Source organism: Coregonus clupeaformis, chromosome 36 (assembly GCF_020615455.1).
Source record: "Coregonus clupeaformis isolate EN_2021a chromosome 36, ASM2061545v1, whole genome shotgun sequence".
Lineage (NCBI taxonomy): Eukaryota > Metazoa > Chordata > Actinopteri > Salmoniformes > Salmonidae > Coregonus > Coregonus clupeaformis.
In genome coordinates this window covers 16,747,501-16,768,156 of record NC_059227.1, presented here as the reverse complement: position 1 = coordinate 16,768,156, position 20,656 = coordinate 16,747,501, and the positions used below count along the sequence as shown (strand labels likewise).

The window sequence follows — 20,656 nt, the reverse complement described above, 5'->3', positions numbered from 1 at the left end:
GCCTCAGACAGGCGGCGAGACATGAAGGCACAAGGGTGTAATCTCCCATCCGCACCCCTCTGTGACAGGACGGCTCCCACCCCCCACCTCTGAGGCGTCCACCTCCACCACGAAAGGTCTCTCTGGGTCAGGGGTCACCAGAATCGGAGCAGAAGTGAAGCGGCGCTTGAGATCCTCGAAGGCCCCTGCTGCTTCCGGACCCCAGTGAATCTTGGTCCCTCCTCCCTTGGTAAGCGTCGCCAAGGGGGCTACCACCGAGCTGAAATTCTTGATGAACTTCCGATAGAAGTTAGAAAAGCCAATGAACCGTTGAACCTCCTTGACCGTGGCAGGTGTGGGCCAATCGTGGACCGCCTTGACCTTCTTGGGATCCATCTCTAGGTGCCCGGGAGTGACAATAAACCCGAGAAACTGAGTCTGAGAAACATGAAATTCACACTTCTCAGGCTTAACGTAGAGGTGATTGTCAAGGAGCCTCTGGAGAACCCGGCTAACATGCCCCTCATGTTCCTTCAGTGACCTCGAGAAGATGAGGATATCGTCCAGGTACACGAAGACGAACAGATTAAGCATATCCCGGAGAACATCATTAATCAGGGCTTGGAATACTGCGGGGGCATTGGTGAGCCCGAACGGCATCACCCGATATTCATAGTGTCCCGTGGGCGTGTTGAACGCCGTCTTCCATTCGTCTCCTGGCCGGATCCGCACGAGATGGTAAGCATTGCGGAGATCCAGCTTAGTAAAAATGGAAGCCCCTTGAAGCAGCTCAAAAGCAGTGGCCATGAGAGGAAGAGGGTATCGATTCCGAACCGTGATCTTGTTGAGTCCCCGGTAATCAATACAAGGCCTCAGACCCCCGTCTTTCTTTTCAACAAAAAGAAGCCCGCCCCAGCCGGGAAGTAGAGGCATAGATGAGGCCGGCTGCCAAGGACTCCTTAATGTAGGTGTCCATAGCTGCGTGCTCGGGGGAGGACAAGGAAAAGATCCGACCTCTAGGAGGGCAGCACCCAGGGAGTAGATCAATGGCACAGTCATAAGTGCGATGAGGCGGTAAGGCAGTAGCCCGGGCCTTGCTGAACACTGCCTTGAACCGATGGTAAACACTGGGGACTCGGGAGACGTCAACAGACTCTTGAAACTGGGTACTAGGGGCTGAGGAACTCTGAAGCATGCAGGTGAGTTGGCAAGTGGGACCCCAGCTAAGAATGGTGCCAGTAGGCCAGTCGATCTGGGGATTATGTCTGCATAGCCAAGGGTGACCCAGGATAATAGGATACTCGGGAGAGTCAATGAGATAGAAGGTCTCCTCCTGCTGGTGTTGAGAGATGGTAAGTCGCAGGGACTGAGTCGCCTCAGTAACTTTTCCTGGTTCCAGAGGTCTGCCATCTAAGGCTGTAACTGCCTGGGGTTGAGGAAGTAGTTGGGTAGGGATCTTAAGTTCCTTAGCCAAGGTTACATCCATAAAATCACCTGCGGCACCGGAATCGATCATAGCCTGGACCCGATGCTGGTGGCCCTCCCAGGACAGAGTGGCTGGAATAGCTAGGACCGCGTTAGTAGGAGGAGCTCTAATTTTCCCCATCACAACCCTCCTGTAGCTGGGCGGGGACAGGCGTTTCCCGAAAGCTCGGGGCAAGTGGAGCGGAAGTGGCCGGCAACCCCGCAGTAGAGGCACCGACGCTCCCTCATGCGACGTTCCCTTTCGTTGGAAGAAAGCCTGGAACGGCCTAACTGCATGCTCTCCGGGGAATCCTGGGGCAGTTCAGGAGCCGGGGCAGCTCTGAATGACGGAGTCCAAACTGGAGAAACAGAGCTGCTCAGAGGAACTTGGGACTGAGACACCTGACGGCGAGCCGTTCTCCGCTCTCTTAGACGATTGTCCAGGCGGATGGCCAAGGCTATGAGGGACTCGAGATCTTCAGCTGGTTCACGGGTGGCTAACTCATCTTGAAGGGGGCTCAGATAACCCTCCCTGAAAGCAGACCCTCAGCGCTTCATCATTCCATCCGCTCCTTGCTGCCATGGTTCGGAACTCAATGGCAAAATCTGCCGTGCTTCGGGGGCCCTGACGGAGAGACAGTAGGCGCTTGGAAGCCTCCCGCCCACTGACAGGATGATCGAACACCCGCTTGAACTCTTCTACAAATGCAGCGTGGGAGTCACAACAGGCCTCCTGGGACTGCCACACCGCAGAGGCCCAGGCGAGCGCCTTGTCTGAAAGAAGGGTAATGAGGTAGGCAATCTTGGAACGGTCTGTGGGAAAACTTGAGGGTTGGAGCTCGAAGGTGAGGGAGCATTGGGTGAGGAAACCCTGGCAAGAGCTTGGATCCCCAGAAAAGGGCTTGGGAGGTGGTAGTCGGGGCTCCGCCAACCGAGAAGGCCTGTCGTCACTGGGAGGTGACCGGGGGAAGGGGGAGGACCAAGGAGGCGTTCAAAGAGCTGGTGAAGGGAACTCATCATTTCGGCCAGGAGTTGAGAATGTCTAGCCATCAGCTCCTCTTGTCGGCTGAGAACGGCTTCATGGCGCTGGAAAGAAGCCTCATGTCGAATGATCACCGCCAACAGGTCCTGGGAACTGAGTGTTTCTGGGTCCATGATTGACTTGGTTATTCTGTCACAATCCGGGTTAGAACTCCGGTCTCAGAAGTGTAGAGCTGGGGGTACTACCCCTTAGCCACAGAGGAGATGTTGTAGGACCCAAATGAAACACCCAAGGCAATACTCCAGGCAAGTAGATTTAATGTTCACAAAACAGGAGGCAAAACAAAACAACTCCACGAGGGGAGAAAAACAAACTAAAGATAACTTCAAAAACTTACTAGGACAGACACGGTGAGACAAAGCAGGAGACACACAGTCAGGACGCAATAACCAAGTGACAAACAAGGGGAAAACACACAGCTAAAATACACAAGGGGAAACAAGGCACAGGTGACCTGGATAAGCTAATTAGGACACATGAGGAAGAACTAAGGCAAAGGGGAACACAGCTGACCTCTAGAGGCCAGGAGACAAACAGGGGAAGCAGGAAGCTGACAGTTGTTGCTGTTATTTTGTCTATTATTAGGGTAGTATGTGTGAAGTATACCTTCGATTTCATCCTCCTCCTCAGGTGCTACCAGGCTGGAGGCAAAGGTCAGAAGCAGGTTGCCCCAGCCAGTGGACTCCTCCACCGCCTCGTTCACCATTTTCATGGGGTCCGAGCTGATATGCTGAATGCTTCCTGAGAGTGTGGTGAACAGGCCGTGTGAGCTAAGACCCCGCATAGCATAGCCACCATACATTTACACACACACTTCTATAAACACTCCACTAAAAACTGGACTAAGGAATATTTAAAGAATACATAGTTACAAATGTATAAAACTGCATTCTATGGAATCATACAACGTTCAAATATTCTGTATGTAGGTAAATGCATGAGAACAAGCAAATCCCAGCAACGGAATTCCTACCCAGAAACAAACAGAGAAATTATATGAAGTTGAATGTGTACATGGCTATAAACAATAGCTTGTAAATAAATGACTATAAAGAATGTGATATAGTATAACATGTCCTCTGTCCAGCCATGGTCCAATGGGTTACTTCTAATTTCTGCTGGCGCATACACTGTGTAGACTACCACCTGTCTGTCTGTCTGTCTGTCTGTCTGTCTGTCTGTCTGTCTGTCTGTCTGTCTGTCTGTCTGTCTGTCTGTCTGTCTGTCTGTCTGTCTGTCTGTCTGTCTGTCTGTCTGTCTGTCTGTCTGTCTGTCTGTCTGTGCTGTGCAGGCAAACAGCATGAGACATCATTTCCATTTCGTCATAGGTAGAGACACACAGTAGGCAGTAGGTGTCCATGACATGTAAACATGCTACAGTACAGACTACAGGACATGTCAGACACCCCCTCCAGCATACTGTACCCCAGCACTGTGTTAGTGACAACTCTCAGGAGAATCTGACTGACTGGTCTTTAGACCCTTTAGTGCTCATTAGCGAGCAATTATCAAAGTAGTATAACGGATATTCAGAAGAGAGTGGTTATTAATCTATAGTAGTGTTGAATTAGAATGAGTGGGTTAAGTTAACGAAACACGGTTGATATAGCCATATTCAACAAAGGACTTTTTGTTTCCTGGACTTGAAAATATTTAAATGGGAATTTATTTTATATTCTGAACAAATAGATGTTACAGTTATCGACAATATCTAAAGGCTTATATCAAAGGTATGCAAAGGTTACTACATGGCCAAATGTATGTGGACACCCCTTCAAATTAGTGGATTCGGCTATTTCAGCCTCACCCGTTCATGACAGGTGTATAAAATCAAGCACACAGCCAAGTAATCTCCATAGAGAAACATTGGTAGTAGAATGGCCTTACTGAAGAGCTCAGTGACTTTCAACGTGGCACCATCATAGGATGCCACCTTTCCAACAGGTCAGTTCGTCAAATGTCTGCCCTGCTAGATCTGCCCCGGTCAACTGTAAGTGCTGTTATTGTGAAGTGGAAACATCTAGGAGCAACAACAGCTCAGCTGCGAAGTGGTAGGCCACACAAGCTCACAGAATGGAACCGCCGAGTGCTGAAGCGCGTAGCACGTAAAAATCTTCTGTCCTCGGTTACAACACTCACTACCGAGTTCCAAACTGCCTCTGGAAGCAACGTCAGCACATGAACTGTTCGTCGGGAGCTTCATGAAAAAGGTTTCCATGGCCAAGCACACAACCCTAAGATCACCATGTGCAATGCCAAGCATTGGCTGGAGTGGTGTAAAGCTCTCCGCCATTGGACTCTGGAGCAGTGGAAATGCGCTCTCTGGAGGGATGAATCACGCTTCACCATCTGGCAGTCCGACGGACGAATCACGGTTTGGCGGATGCCAGGAGAACGCTACCTGCCCGAATGCATAGTGCCAACTGTAAAGTTTGGTGGAAGAGGAATAATTGTCTGGGGCTATTTTTCATGGTTCGGGCTAGGCCCCTTAGTTTCAGTGAAGGGAAATCTTAACGCTACAGCATACAATGACATTCTAGACGATTCTGTGCTTCCACTTTTGTGGCAACAGTTTGGGGAAGGCCCTTTCCTGTTTCAGCATGACAATGCCCCCGTGCACAAAGCGAGGTCCATACAGAAATGGTTTGTCGAGATCAGTGTGGAAGCACTTGACTGGCCTGCACAGAGGCCTGACCTCAACCCCATCAAACACCTTTAGGATAAATTAAAACGCTGACTGTGAGCCAGGCCTAATTGCCCAACATTAGTGCCCAACCTAACTAATGCGCTGGTGGCTGAATGGAAGCACGTCCCCGCAGCAATGTTCCAACATCTAGTGGAAAACCTTCCCAGAAGAGTGGAGGCTGTTATAGCAACAAGGGAGGGGACCAACTCCATATTAATGCCCATGATTTTGGAATAAGATGTTCGACAAGCAGGTGTCCACATACTTTTGGTCATGTAGTGTATTTATCATAACATGAGTTAATGAACTAATTAGTTGCTATATTAGTTGTTAATAGTAAATTGTATTATATTTAAATATATATACAGTACCAAGGAAAAGTTCTGACACACCTACTCATTCAAGGGTTTTTCTTTATTTTTTACAATTTTCTACATTGTAGAATAATAGTGAAGAGATCAAAACTATGAAATAACACATTTGGAATCATTTAGTAAACAAAAAAGTGTTAAACAAATCAAAATATATTTTATATTTGAGATTCTTCAAAGTAGCCACCCTTTGCCTTGATGACAGCTTTTCACCCTCTTGGCATTCTCTTAACCAGCTGGAATGAGTAAGTGTGTCCAAACGTTTGACTGGTACTGTATATTTTTTGTTTACAAATATATAATTACGTTTTGTCTACTCCTCTAAAGTTAGTTGTAACAGTATGTCAACCCAAACTCAGTAAGGGCCTCAGAGGCCTCTAATCAGCACAACAAAGTTAAAAGCATAGTATGATGGCTTGCCTCTAGACCTCCCTGCCTCCTTAATTGCTTTCCTGACAGCGGGAGGTGGGGGGACCCCTGTTAGGAAGAGAGGTACATAAGCAGTGACACAGGAACAGGGACAGTGAACAGTCTCCATCACATGAACATGATCAATGTGGAGAAGAACAGACTCCAGAGTGATGCGTTCTGGGAGGAGGAAACGGACTGTCTTACCACAACAACCAATGGCACAGAGACCCAATTATTCACGATTCACAAGCACCGTATGGTGACAGAAGAAATCAAGTTCATCACAAAGACGTTCATCACAATGGAAACAAAGATAGACATGACCATAGTGTAGAGAACACATCAACATACAAAAAGTAAACACCCATAAAGCAATAGGAGTGAAAAACGGGACAGAACAGCAAAATGCTGTGCTGTAACTATAACGAGAACATTATGTCGTTCACTCTTTATGAAATCTGCTATAGCAACAGTTGTGCTTGACATGTTTTAATTTTTTTATTTAATCCCATTGACTTGATTGATTTGTTCCAAAAGCTAATGTGCAGTTATTACATACTGCTGTGGTTTGTATGATTTGAAGCATACTAATGTAATACTGATTATTCAGTGACATTTGCTTGATTGGCACTTCAACCTACGTCATGTAAATGAACAAATATCCCTCAGTGGTTGTGCATTTGAACCCCTCACATTGTCCTTTATCTACACTGAATCCTGGAATGATGACTGCAACTAAATACATAGAAATAAATAACATATTACCGTGAAAGAAGTGGTAAAGAAGGCAAGGGACTTGGGAGGTGGAATGGAATCAACCATCCAAACTAAGTCTCTCATTACGGGAAGGCTCTTTGGTTTGTTCCAAAACATATTGGAGGGTTTCTCTCTCTCTCTCTCTCTCTCTCTCTCTCTCTCTCTCTCTCTCCCTCTTTCTCTCTCGCTCTCCCACTCTCTCACTCTCTCTCTGTAATGGAAAGCAGTGGAGGCATGACAATAGACTTGGTTAAACTCCAATTGGTCGCCTCCCAGGCTGTGTGGTGCACATCAAGTGGAATTACATTTCCTCACAACCAACACACTCTGCTCATTGTTACAAAATGTCGGTTTTGTATTTAATTTACTGAGTGTTGCCCTTTATTGAAATGTCATGGTGTGAAAAATTGCATCTTATTAAAAATGCAGTCATACTCAATTGCTGTCCACTAAATGGCTGTTTGACTTTTTCTTCATTTTGTTGTGTTACAGCCTGAATGTAATATGATTAAATGTAGATGTTTTGTCACTGGCCTACACACACCCCATAATGTCAAAAAGTAGGTTTTTCGCAATAAAAAAATTATAATGAAAATCTGAAATGTCTTGAGTCAATAAGTATTCAACCCCTTTGTTATGGCATGCCTAACTAAATAAGTTAAAGAGTAAAAATTAGCTTAACAAGTCATGTACTAAGTTGCAACAATAGTGTTTAACACAATTTTTTTTATGACTACCTCATCTCTGTAACCCACACATACAATTATCTGAAAGCCCCTCATTCGAGCAGTGAATTTCAAACACAGATTTGGAAAGTACTGGAAATGGAAAGTACTGAATGCGCATACAGTGCCTTGCAAAAGTATTCTTCCCCCACAAGGACCCGGGAGGTTTTCCAATAACTCGCTAAAAAGGGCACCTATTGGTAGATACAGGTGTCCTTCCTAACTCAGTTGCCGGAGAGAAAGGAAACCACTCAGTGATTTCACCATGAGGACACTAGTGACTTTAAAAAAGTTTAATGGCTATGATAGGAGAAAACTGAGGATGGATCAACAACATTATACTTACTACACAATAATAACCCAATTGACAGAGTGAAAAGAAGTAAGCTTGTACAGAATACAAATATTCCAAAACATGCATCCTGTTTGCAACAAGGCACTAAAGTAATACTGCAAGAAATTTGGCAAAGCAACTCACTTTTTGTCCTGAATACAAAGTATTATGTTTGGGGAAAATTCCAATACATATTTTCAAGCATAGTGGGGGCTGCATCATGTTATGGGTATGCTTGTAATCGTTAAGGACTGGGGAGTTTTTCAGGATAAAAATAAACGGAATGGAGCTGAGCACAGGCAAAAATCCTAGAAGGAAACCTGGTTCAATCTGCTTTCCACCAGACACTTGGAGATTAACTCACCTTTCAGCAGGGCAATCACCTAAAACACAAGGCCAAATCTACACTGGAGTTGCTTACCAAGAAGACAGTGAATGTTCCTGAGTGGCGGAGTTACAGTTTTCACTTAAATCTGCTTGAAAATCTATGACAAGACCTGAAAATGGTTGTCTAGCAATGATCAACAACCAATTTGACTGAGCTTGAAGAATTTCGAAAAGAATAATGGGAAAACGTTGCACAATCCAGGTGTGGAAAGCTCTTAGAGACTTACCCAGACTCACAGCTGTAATCACTGCCAAATGTGCTTCTACAAAGTATTGACTCAGGGGTGTGAATACTTCTGAAAATTAGATATTTCTGTGTTTAATTTCCAATAAATTTGCAAACTGTTCTAAAAATATGTTTTCACTTTGTCATTATGGGGTATTGTGTGTAGATGGGTGAACAAAACAATTAAATCCATTTTGAATTCAGGCTGCAACACAACAAAACGTGGAATAGGTCAAGGGATATGAATACTTTCTGAAGGCACTGTATTCTGTCTTAGGGCACACATCCTTTTGTTTTACAAATCGATTCGTTTGTGACCTTGTTGAAATTAATTTAGCATTTTTCCCTGTTACTGTATATCTTTATGTGTCAAAAATGGAAAGTACTGAATGCGTATACAGTGCCTTGCAAAAGTATTCATCCCCCTTGGCGTTTTTCCTATTTTGTTGCATTACAACCTGTAATTTAAATGGATTTCATGTAATGGACATACACAAAATAGTTCAAATTGGTGGAGTGAAATGAAAAAAATAACTTGTTAAAGAAAATTCTAAAAAATAAATAACGGAAAAGTGGTGCGTGCATATGTATTCACCCCCTTTGCTATGAAGCCGCTAAATAAGATCTGGTGCAACCAATTACCTCCAGAAGTCACATAATTAGTTAAATAATGTCCACCTGTGTGCAATCTAAGTGTCACATGATCTGTCACATGATCTCAGTATATATACACCTCTTCTAAAAGGCCCCAGAGTCTGCAACACCTCTAAGCAAGGGGCACCAACAAGCAAGCGGCACCATGAAGACCAAGGAGCTCTCCAAACAGGTCAGGGACAAAGTTGTGGAGAAGTACAGATCAGGGTAGGGTTATAAAAAAATATCAGAAACTTTGAACATCCCACGGAGCACCATTAAATCCATTATTATAAAATGGAAAGAATATGGCACCACAACAAACCTGCCAAGAGAGGGCCGCCCACCAAAACTCACGGATCAGGCAAGGAGAGCATTAATCAGAGAGGCAACAAAGAGACCAAATATAACCCTGAAGGAGCTGCAAAGCTCCACAGCGGAGGTTGGAGTATCTGTCCATAGGACCACTTTAAGCCGTACACTCCACAGAGCTGGGCTTTACGGAAGACTGGCCAGAATAAAAGCCATTGCTTAATGAAAAGAATAAGCAAACACATTTGGTGTTCGCCAAAAGGCATGTGGGAGACTCCTCAAACCTATGGAAGAAGATACTCTGGTCAGATGAGACTAAAATTGAGCTTTTTTGGCCATCAAGGAAAACGCTATGTCTGGCGCAAACCCAACACCTCTCATCACCCAGAGAACACCATCCCAACAGTGAAGCATGGTGGTGGAAGCATCATGCTGTGGGGATGTTTTTCATCGGCAGGGACTGGGAAACTGGTCAGAATTGAAGGAATGATGGATGGCGCTAAATACAGGGAAATTCTTGAGGGAAACCTGTTTCAGTCTTCCAGAGATTTGAGACTGGGACAGAGGTTCACCTTCCAGCATGACAATGACCCTAAGCATACTCCTAACGCAACACTCGAGTGGTTTAAGGGGAAACATTTAAAATGTCTTGGAATGGCCTAGTCAAAGCCCAGACCTCAATCCAATTGAGAATCTGTGGACTGACTTAAAGATTGCTGTACACCAGCGGAACCCATCCAACTTGAAGGAGCTAGAGCAGTTTTGCCTTGAAGAATGGGCAAAAATCCCAGTGGCTAGATGTGCCGAGCTTATAGAGACATACCCCAAGAGACTTGCAGCTGTAATAACTGCAAAAGGTGGCTCTACAAAGTATTGACTTTGGGGGGGTGAATAGTTATGCATGCACAAGTTTTCTGTTGTTTTGTCTTATATCTTGTTTGTTTCACAAAAAAATATATTTTGCATCTTCAAAGTGGTAGGCATGTTGTGTAAATCAAATGATACAAACCCCCAAAAAATCCATTTTAATTCCAGGTTGTAAGGCAACAAAATAGGAAAAATGCCAAGGGGGGTGAATACTTTCGCAAGCCACTGTATGGTGATGAAATTAGTATGAAAAAAAAGTGCACTTGCTAAGTGCACTTGCTGTCACTCCTCGCTGTCTTCAAAAATAAAATAAACATTCTAAAACTCTTTTTGATATCGACTTGGGTCCACTACAATAAATATTTGGTATGAAATTATGAGTGACAGATACTCCTAGCTATTCCCCTAAATTCCACTGTTTCTGGCAGTCTCCTTTCTGACAGTGAGGGGTTCAAATGAACAGAGAGGATCAGTCTATGAGAGGGAGTCTAGTGACACAGTTATCCTTCACAGAGAGAGATGATACCGCTCAGTATCCTACAGGGGACCAAGAGCTAGCTACCTGTCCTGACAGCCGATTCTTAAAAGCAAGGACATGCTTTCAGTATTACTGTGATTCAGCATGAAATTATACATTGTCCTCAAAGATTGTGGCTTCAATGGCTATTTCCTAAAAGGTTTATATGATATGGGTATATTTACATTATACTGTGCGTGTACAAATTATACTCACACCAAAATGTGTTAAGAATTGATATTTGTTATTCTTGGTCTTCTAGTAATTGTCTAATCTTTTTTTTCCTTTCAAGGGTTAATCAATGGTGCCATGGTTTTGTGTGATGATTATCACCCTCCCATTCCACGTGTTGTCCTGGTGCCATACAGTATCCCCTGGGATATTCTTTACCAACCTTAACCCCCCTTTCCTAATCTAATTTAGGGATGTGTGACCACAATTTAGTCCCTTTGCTTTCATTAATAAGGCTACTGTTTAAGAAATTGGTTTAGGGTATAGTGTAGCTATAGTCTGACTACTAACACCTAATAAATACTATTTTATACTTATGACAAGGCTGAGAGGCTTTGGTATAAATGGCCACAGCTTCAATTTCTTCCCATGATTGCATATGGAATGGTTTAGGAGGTAATTCCTCCATAGATGACCATCTGTATTGGCCACATTCAATGCTCATTATTATGTATTGTAGAGGAAATCTATATCTCTCCTTGCAGGCTTATCTGCAACATACAATATTAAATTAGAAACATTAAAACACATCAGATTGGTGTCTCCTTCTCAACAGCAACACTCAATCAAAGAGAAAGACATTCTGCATGGTCACTATTTAATACCACACAGTTAACAACACCAACACAGATCGATATGGTCTCAATGTGCCATTATTGATGTTAGCATCAAGGCAATTGTGTACAAATTGAGACAGGAAAGTCAACTGAATTGACAGTTGTAAGTTATCATAGGCCGGATGCTTGAGAGCAATTGGCACACAATTAAATGGGATAATTTTTCCTGGAAATAAGCCCTTAAAAACACATGTCAATACTTATAGTGATTTCAGGTGAATATAATGGTTGTTTTTCCTTTAATTGTGGTCTATTTTGCTCTATTACTTAAGCCGCACAAAAAAACAAATTATTTTATTGTTGAGCTTGAGCTATTGAAGCCAATCAAACGATCTATGGAATGATTAGGAAATCTTTACAGCTTTCTGTCCAATAGCACCAACAATAAAGGACTATCCAGACATTGGAAGGTAGCACAGGACTTGGGCTTTCTAAAACGTTGGTTTTCTAAGGCCATGCAGCTTTACTGGGCACAAAACATGATGTACTGTAATACAGCCTCAATACATTCTAATGCTGTCTGGTTATGTAATAATTGATTAAACTATGTAGGCTACTGTGGGCAATGCTACAGCCAACTTGCAATAGTACAGTTACAGCACATTCATTACAAATGAGCGCTTCATACACCAAACACATTTTACTGGACTACAAGTAATGACTGAAAACACACACGCACACACATGGACAAACAAAGACATTTATTGTAATGGATGTTACCTACATTGATATAAAAGCCATGCTATATCGCAGAAAAGGCCACACTAGGGCGTCATTATGGTAAGTTTTGTTCAACTACGCACAAAAAACTGGTGAATAGTAGTTTAATGACACATCAGGTGACTTCTAAATGGGCTCTATACCTGTTCAAGTCATAAACCAGTATTAAGTCAGTTCTGTGAATGAGTTATCATGAAAGCTATAGTCCAAAACCATTCATATAGGGAGGTTATGGTTGACCTTAGGACTATCTGTACCGTTAGGGTTGGCATCAGAGTTGCCATCAGCATGGAGACATACTGTATCTGTGTATAAACACAAAATAGCCTCCTTCAACTGTGATAATGAAATAATCGTGTGAAAATGTAACCTGAGTACTAGATGTAACCTGTGTAAACTTGAATGATCCAGAGGCAACACTTGATGGACAATGTGTACATGAATCCATTAATGCGTAGCATGCAGCCACCACAACACTGACTGGAGTGTGTGACAATTGCTGCCTATCAGCAATTAAAGCATGCAGGTTGTTAGTAGCAGAGCGGAAGCAAGAGACGGGCAAGAGCAGCAGACTGCAGTGAGAGAGTCTTGACCAGGTGGCAAACAGTATAATGTATGATATTTTTATTGGATGGCAATTGGAAAACGTGGGGATGGACAGGGTGAAAAGAGGAGGAGGAAACTAGATTAGAAATGAGAATGAACGTAGCTATGGGACTCTAGTGAGAAACTAAAGGGTGTGATATCTGTGAAGGCTGAATGACTTGGGGTGGGTAGACTAGACTCACAGCCCCCAGAGTGTCAGCCTTCAACTACTGTTTTGTGAGTTAAACAGATCTACGTGACAATGGTGCCCACTTTTGAAGTTTGCTTAAGAAATGTATGTGCAAATGAAATGTGAATGGCATTTGACATGAAAATATGAAAATGGATAAAACAATCCATGTACACAATGACAATTTCTCTCAAATACTGATCCACATCAGCAAACAGCAAACTCTCAAACAATGAAAATGGTCATTGTCAAACTTTATTGTTAAACCACAAAACCACACTGAAAACAACTTTGAAGAATACAAGAATACATTATACATTAACTCTACAGAGAATGTAATCATTACGTCTGCAACAGTTGTAATGAACTATATTAATCATAAGTCTGTGATACAATAACATCCCTACTGACTGAAGCGATGCATCTCAAAACGAATCTACCAGTACATATTTTGACTCATCCAAAAGTAAGCTATTTCACTCAAAGCTGTTTGACTGGGACAGGGGCATGGCTATTTCTGCCCACCCTCTCTCAGATAACTGTTAACCTTAACCGAACACAACTGCTGCTGATAGTTCCCAGGCCCAGTAAACTGCAATGCTACACCCTATCTGACTTTGTTGCTGTCGGTCCTATCAGTACCCAGCCAATGAGCTCCCGGCTACCCTGAGAGCCCACACACCGTTGGTAGGGCAGTGGCACTCCAGATAAAGTAGTGCCAGCCTGGAAACAACAAGCTACTGGGCCTTATCAAGCTCCCTGAGCTCACTGAATCCCTCATCGGCTGTTTAAGCCATTATCCATGACCTTGTTTCACCCAGGCTAAATGTTAAGGCTAAATTAATGAACAAACCTGAGCAGAGGGGCTGTTTATAATGGGACCAAATCTATATCCACATCATTAAAAACCAGAGCCTAAATGACCAAGATGGATGATTACTCAATGCATGATGCATCACATAAACTACTGAGCAGCAATAGCCCCTTTTCATCCTAATGAGTACAAACAAAGGAAAGAGGAAGTCTAGCTCTAACCTACAGAGGCCTTTGAGGTATAAGGTAGAATCCCAATGCAAAGAGGAAGTCTAAACTTTAACCTAACACAGACCTAGAAGTAGCATCCCAATGCATGATGGGTAGGAGCAGTAGGGGGACAGGTTCAGGACCTACCTGTGAGGCCCTTGTAGTCCATCAGGTCAAACATGATGATGGCCACGCAGGACCAGGTGACGACCAGGGCTAGGACCAGGATCCAGGCCATGGGGGAACTGAAGGTGGTGTACAGGTCGTCAGTCACGGTCCTCTTAGACACCCTGACTAGGGGCTGTCCTGCCTCCCCGTTTTTGCTCTCTATGACCATGGTTGTGGTGGAGGATCGCGCTGGAAGAAAATAACAAAAGATAGGTTGGTGGCATGATGCTGAACCAACCATAAAGACCAAGTGATGGGTTGGTTTGTGATTAAACTGCACTGAGACAAGTTTTTGTCAGGTAAATAGCTAGACTTTGACAGTACTCTACTGTACTGTACCATACTAAACCATATGGTGCACAGTGTCAAATTAATCTAATGTCTTGTGTGGAATGTGTTGTCTCTGTGATCTTTTGACTTAGCCATGAAAACCCATCTCTATAAATGAATATAAATCTTACATTTACATTTGAGTTATTTAGCAGATGCTCTTATCCAGAGCGACTTACAGTTAGTGAGTGCATACATTTTCATACTGTTTCATTTTCATAAATCTCTGTAGCGTGGCAATTTGATTTGGTGTTAAATGGAGAGAGCTTCCTTACAAACGAAACATATGACCTTTATGTGCGCCATTCATTTTACAAGGCTGCTCATCGATTTACCAGAATGTGGCAGACTAGGTCAGAATAAGCCATTGATTGTTGTGCAGGTGCAGTAGTTAGAATGCAGTGTTCATTCTCTAAAATGTGATATGCTGCTATTACACTGTGAAATCAGGTCGGTGCAAATCAGTGAGAAGCCCTTGCTTGTGGCATGGGTCTCTGGTGTGTTCTCTGAGTCGGCCCATGACAGAGATAGTATCCAATTGAAATGCTGCTCCAGCCATCATGATTTGTGTGCATCCATGTGTATGAATGCATGTACGGTATGTCGGTGAGTGTGAAAGAGAGAGAAAGAAAGAAAGAGGGAGGGAGAGAGAGAGAGACAGAGAGAGAGAAAGAGAGAGAGAGAGAGAGAGAGAGAGAGAGAGAGAGAGAGAGAGAGAGAGAGAGAGAGAGAGAGAGAGAGAGAGAGAGAGAGAGAGAGAGTGAGAGAGAGAGCGAGAGAGTGCGTGTGCATGTGTTTTTGTCCAGCCTGGCCCAGTGTGGGATCAGGCCACCTGTTGGGTCTCTTCACCATGGCCTGCACCGCATTGTCAGCCAAGGGGGATTATTGGTTACCCATGTCCCCTCAAACTGCTGACTCAAGAGGCTCTGCAGACAGACACCATATGCCTGGCTTCCTCTCACACAACACACAAGTCATACTGTGACTTGTACAGTGTCAGTGTGTGTGTGTGTGTGTGTGTGTGTGTGTGTGTGTGTGTGTGTGTGTGTGTGTGTGTGTGTGTGTGTGTGTGTGTGTGTGTGTGTGTGTGTGTGTGTGTGTGTGTGTGTGTGTGTGTGTGTGCGTGTGTGTGTGTGTGTGTGTGTGTGTGTGTGTGTGTGTGTGTGTGTGTGTGTGTGTGTGCGTACGTGCTTGTATGTATGCACAGTATGTGCATTTGAGTGTGTTTGTCAGGGTTACAGTAATGGTATTTACAGTATGGTATTATCCTGGACTCCAGGAGTAGTGTAGAGGGGATAGTGATGGAATACATCACACAAATATGCTGTGCTGTTAAAAAGGAATGAAGCTCCAACACATCTACTTTACTTCTCTCCTGACCCATCGCTGCCTAAAGTTGACGACCCTGTCTTGGGAACCCTTAGTAGATATCCATGACAACTAATCTCAGGACAATAATAGAGTCAGATAGAGTTAGCCAACAAAACACTGATCTGATCTTATCCTCTCCTGGCTGCTCTCCAAATGTACTCTGAGTCACTTCTAGGTCAATTTTAAGTAAAGTTGAATATAAGTTTTGACACCCTGGCTCAGGTTGAATAAAATCAAGCCTATTCTATTCGAACTGACTGAGGGAAAACTAGGGACATCAGAAATAATCATTAGTTTGATTCCCAAAAGTCAGATGACGTCAACTCTTCTCAGCTGTAACAGTAATGATGGAGGTGGATTATGCACCTTAAGTGCAAGACACTTAAAGCCGTGCTAACGTCACAAGTGTTTCAAGGCTGCATAGCAAATAGCCAATATGATATGCTATATGATATCCAGTATTTTTAGAAACCGCCAATCATGAGATTCCTTTACAGAGCAGGTTCCAAAATGTCTGCTGAGCTATGTTATACGTATGCTTTTAACATTTAAAATAACAAATGAAGTTACCTATAATAAGGAAGTAAAATGTAAAGACATACTTAGACTTGTGTAGATACTGTACCTTCGACTCCCTCAGTCATGCTGGTTTGAATGTGTAATTTCAGCAATTAATCCCTTAGGACAAAAAAAAACAAAAAAACAAAGTTGTAGTGAAAAAAAATAACATGGAGCGCCACCAAGCTTATCCTGTTTGAGTCCTGATCGTCGAGGATGAGTCCATCCACAGAGCCCCTACTAGGAAGCACTGCCACAACCAAAAAATATTACACCTGGTGTCTGGATTGGATGTTCAATTCTCCTGAAGAAGAAAAAGGAAAAATATACCAAAGGGTTACCGTCTCATTGGTTCTCTGAAGAGGGTCAATTAAAGTCCAGGAGGGCGAGAGCAAAAGTTGAGGAGGAAAAAAGTTCCAGGGCTGGCCAGTGGAGAGGTGCAGATCCAGCCTAAAAGTTTTCCCTGCCCATGATGGGTGTAGATCAGGAAACATAAGACAGGAAGGGGGCTTCAAGGTAACCTTACCCCAGGCTATTCTGCCCTGCCTGCCTGGGTTATTCTTAGAGCTAGCCACACCAGCTGTATTCTGCTTTGCCTTTTTAGGCTAGGGGCGTGACCCCCTCCAACAGACCTGTGCTGTCATGGAGTGGGGAGCAGAGGGGGCATAAGTACTCCTCTCCTGAACAGCTTCCTCCCTCTGCTGGTCTGAGAATGGGACTGGCAGACAGACAAGTCACGTCACTCACAGTGGAGGGAAGTAGCCACAGGCAGGACACTGAGAAATATGTTTTTAAAGCTGATCTTGATTAAAAATAATAATAAAACCCACAGGCAGGAGCTGTTCATCTGCCACAGGATGCCAAACTGATTGCAGCCAAAGTGGGTGCAGCCAAAGTGCTTTGTTTACCTTTGTGAACATGAAATAAAAGATACAGACTGGATTTACTGCCCTTTGGGACAGCATTACCTGTGAAGCGCTGTGCCCACATTCTTATCTGGGTGTCAGCTGGGTCAGTCACTACCCACTCAACAGACTGGCACCTGGCAGCCACCAAGGCCTGATTTAGGCATGGTTAGTCCAATTACTCCAAGATTATCTTTACAACTGTAAGACCAAACCATATCTGATATGAAATACAACCACTGACATTGTATGATTCCCAGATTCATGTACATCTCAAAACATGAATCAATGTCACAAAATAAATCCATGACAATGGATGCTGCTGTTTGATTTCGTCTGTCAAATCCCCCACAAATCTGGAGGAAGAATGTTGCAAATTAAAAATGTAATGCACTTGATCTTTCTGGAAGAAATGTCATGCATTTTCACCTCCCTCCTCTCTTGGCAACCACACACCTCTGCTGAGAAGTCTTTTTGACAAGCTAAAGCAGTTTAACTGCTGCCTGATCCCTGAGCCAACATATAGGGCTGAAAAGACACATTTCATCTGAGGATATTGAGTACAGTATTTTATGAGATTTTTACAAAGAGACAGACATATGGCTGTAAGTGTGATCTTCACAGCAATCAATCTTTTGATTAAAATGTGCAGGCATTCAGACGAGAGACAAATAACATGTCGTTAAATCCTCCATAACTAGTAATAGTCATTACATTGACAGCATAGCACAGTCAGTTACCACTGTTGAGATAAAACAGAGAGGCCTGCTGATGAAATCGTGTGCAATTGGCGGGAAAAACATCTCACCCTGCAGAGCAACGCACTGTTGTGCTGGGCACTCACTGATGTTCACACCCACTGCCTTTCTTACAGATCTACTATGACACCTTTAGGGCATCATTACACCACAAAACCTCAAAAGCGTTTAAAACACTTTCGAGAACTATAAATGATGTCCTGGCAGAGATGGACCACAATGTTGGACTACTGTAATCACAGCTCAATCAGTCTTACAGCCTAATACTCTCAATGCAACTCTATCTCCATTGCTGCCTACAGTTGTAGTCTGAAGTTTACATACACCTTAGCCAAATACAGTGGGGGAAAAAAGTATTTAGTCAGCCACCAATTGTGCAAGTTCTCCCACTTAAAAAGATGAGAGAGGCCTGTAATTTTCATCATAGGTACACGTCAACTATGACAGACAAAATTAAAAAAAAAATCCAGAAAATCACATTGTAGGATTTTTTATGAATTTATTTGCAAATTATGGTGGAAAATAAGTATTTGGTCAATAACAAAAGTTTCTCAATACTTTGTTATATACCCTTTGTTGGCAATGACACAGGTCAAATGTTTTCTGTAAGTCTTCACAAGGTTTTCACACACTGTTGCTGGTATTTTGGCCCATTCCTCCATGCAGTTCTCCTCTAGAGCAGTGATGTTTTGGGGCTGTCGCTGGGCAACACGGACTTTCAACTCCCTCCAAAGATTTTCTATGGGGTTGAGATCTGGAGACTGGCTAGGCCACTCCAGGAACTTTAAATGCTTCTTACGAAGCCACTCCTTCGTTGCCCGGGCGGTGTGTTTGGGATCATTGTCATGCTGAAAGACCCAGCCACGTTTCATCTTCAATGCCCTTGCTGATGGAAGGAGGTTTTCACTCAAAATCTCACGATACATGGCCCCATTCATTCTTTCCTTTACACGGATCAGTCGTCCTGGTCCCTTTGCAGAAAAACAGCCCCAAAGCATGATGTTTCCACCCCCATGCTTCACAGTAGGTATGGTGTTCTTTGGATGCAACTCAGCATTCGTTGTCCTCCAAACACGACGAGTTGAGTTTTTACCAAAAAGATCCCAACCCTCTTCTGGATCATCCAAATGCACTCTAGCAAACTTCAGACGGGCCTGGACATGTACTGGCTTAAGCAGGGGGACACGTCTGGCACTGCAGGATTTGAGTCCCTGGGGGCGTAGTGTGTTACTGATGGTAGGCTTTGTTACTTTGGTCCCAGCTCTCTGCAGGTCATTCACTAGGTCCCCCTGTGTGGTTCTGGGATTTTTGCTCACCGTTCTTGTGATCATTTTGACCCCACGGGGTGAGATTTTGCATGGAGCCCCAGATCGAGGGAGATTATCAGTGGTCTTGTATGTCTTCCATTTCCTAATAATTGCTCCCACAGTTGATTTCTTCAAACCAAGCTGATTACCTATTGCAGATTCAGTCTTCCCAGCCTGGTGCAGGTCTACAATTTTGTTTCTGGTGTCCTTTGACAGCTCTTTGGTCTTGGCCATAGTGGAGTTTGGAGTGTGTCTTTTATACTGATAACAAGTTCAAACAGGTGCCATTAATACAGGTAACGAGTGCAGGACAGAGGAGCCTCTTAAAGAAGAAGTTACAGGTCTGTGAGAGCCAGAAATCTTGCTTGTTTGTAGGTGACCAAATACTTATTTTCCACGATAATTTGCAAATAAATTCATAAAAAATCCTACAATGTGATTTTCTGGATTTTTTTCTTCTCAATTTGTCTGTCATAGTTGACGTGTACTTATGATGAAAATTACAGGCCTCTCTCATCTTTTTAAGTGGGAGAACTTGCACAATTGGTGGCTGACTAAATACTATTTTTCCCCACTGTACATTTAAACTCAGTTTTTCACAATTCCTGACATTTAATCCTAGTAAAAATTCCCTGTTTTAGGTCAGTTAGGATCACCACTTTATTTTAAGAATATGATATGTCAGAATAATAGTTGAGAGAATGATTTATTTCAGCTTTTATTTCTTTCATCACATTCCCAGTGGGGTCAGAAGTTTACATACACTAAATTAGTATTTGGTAGCATTGCCTTTAAATTGTTTAACTTGGCTCAAACGTTTCGGGTAGTCTTCCATAAGTTCCCACAACAAGTTGGGTGAATTTTGGCCCATTCCTCCTCACAGAGCTGGTGTAACTGAGTCAGGTTTATAGGCCTCCTTGCTCGCACACGCTTTTTCAGTTCTGCCCACAAATTTTCTGTAGGATTGAGGTCAGGGCTTTGTGATGGCCACTCCAATACCTTGACTTTGTTGTCCTTAAGCCATTTGCCACATTTTTGGAAGTATGCTTGGGGTCATTGTCCATTTGGAAGACCCATTTACGACCAAGCTTTAACTTCCTGACTGATGTCTTGAGATGTTGCTTCAATATATCCACTTAATTTTCCTTCCTCATGATGCCATCTATTTTGTGAAGTGCACCAT

The 20,656-nt window shown here is 43.4% G+C and overlaps 1 protein-coding gene across 1 annotated transcript in view; it reads right to left on the bottom strand.

Moving 5' to 3' along the window:
- LOC121552862 (triadin) overlaps positions 1–17,024 on the bottom strand; it is a 41,476-nt gene extending 24,452 nt beyond the window's left edge. Inside the window, exons 1-4 of the mRNA XM_041865945.2 lie at positions 16,571–17,024; positions 14,224–14,433; positions 5,963–6,019; positions 3,092–3,226 (exon numbers count right to left, since the gene is read on the bottom strand). Coding sequence (XP_041721879.2) covers positions 3,092–3,226; positions 5,963–6,019; positions 14,224–14,433; positions 16,571–16,589 — 421 coding nt within the window. The 5' untranslated portion in view covers positions 16,590–17,024. The remainder of the gene's footprint in view (positions 1–3,091; positions 3,227–5,962; positions 6,020–14,223; positions 14,434–16,570) is intronic.
- Positions 17,025–20,656: the final 3,632 nt, after the last annotated feature.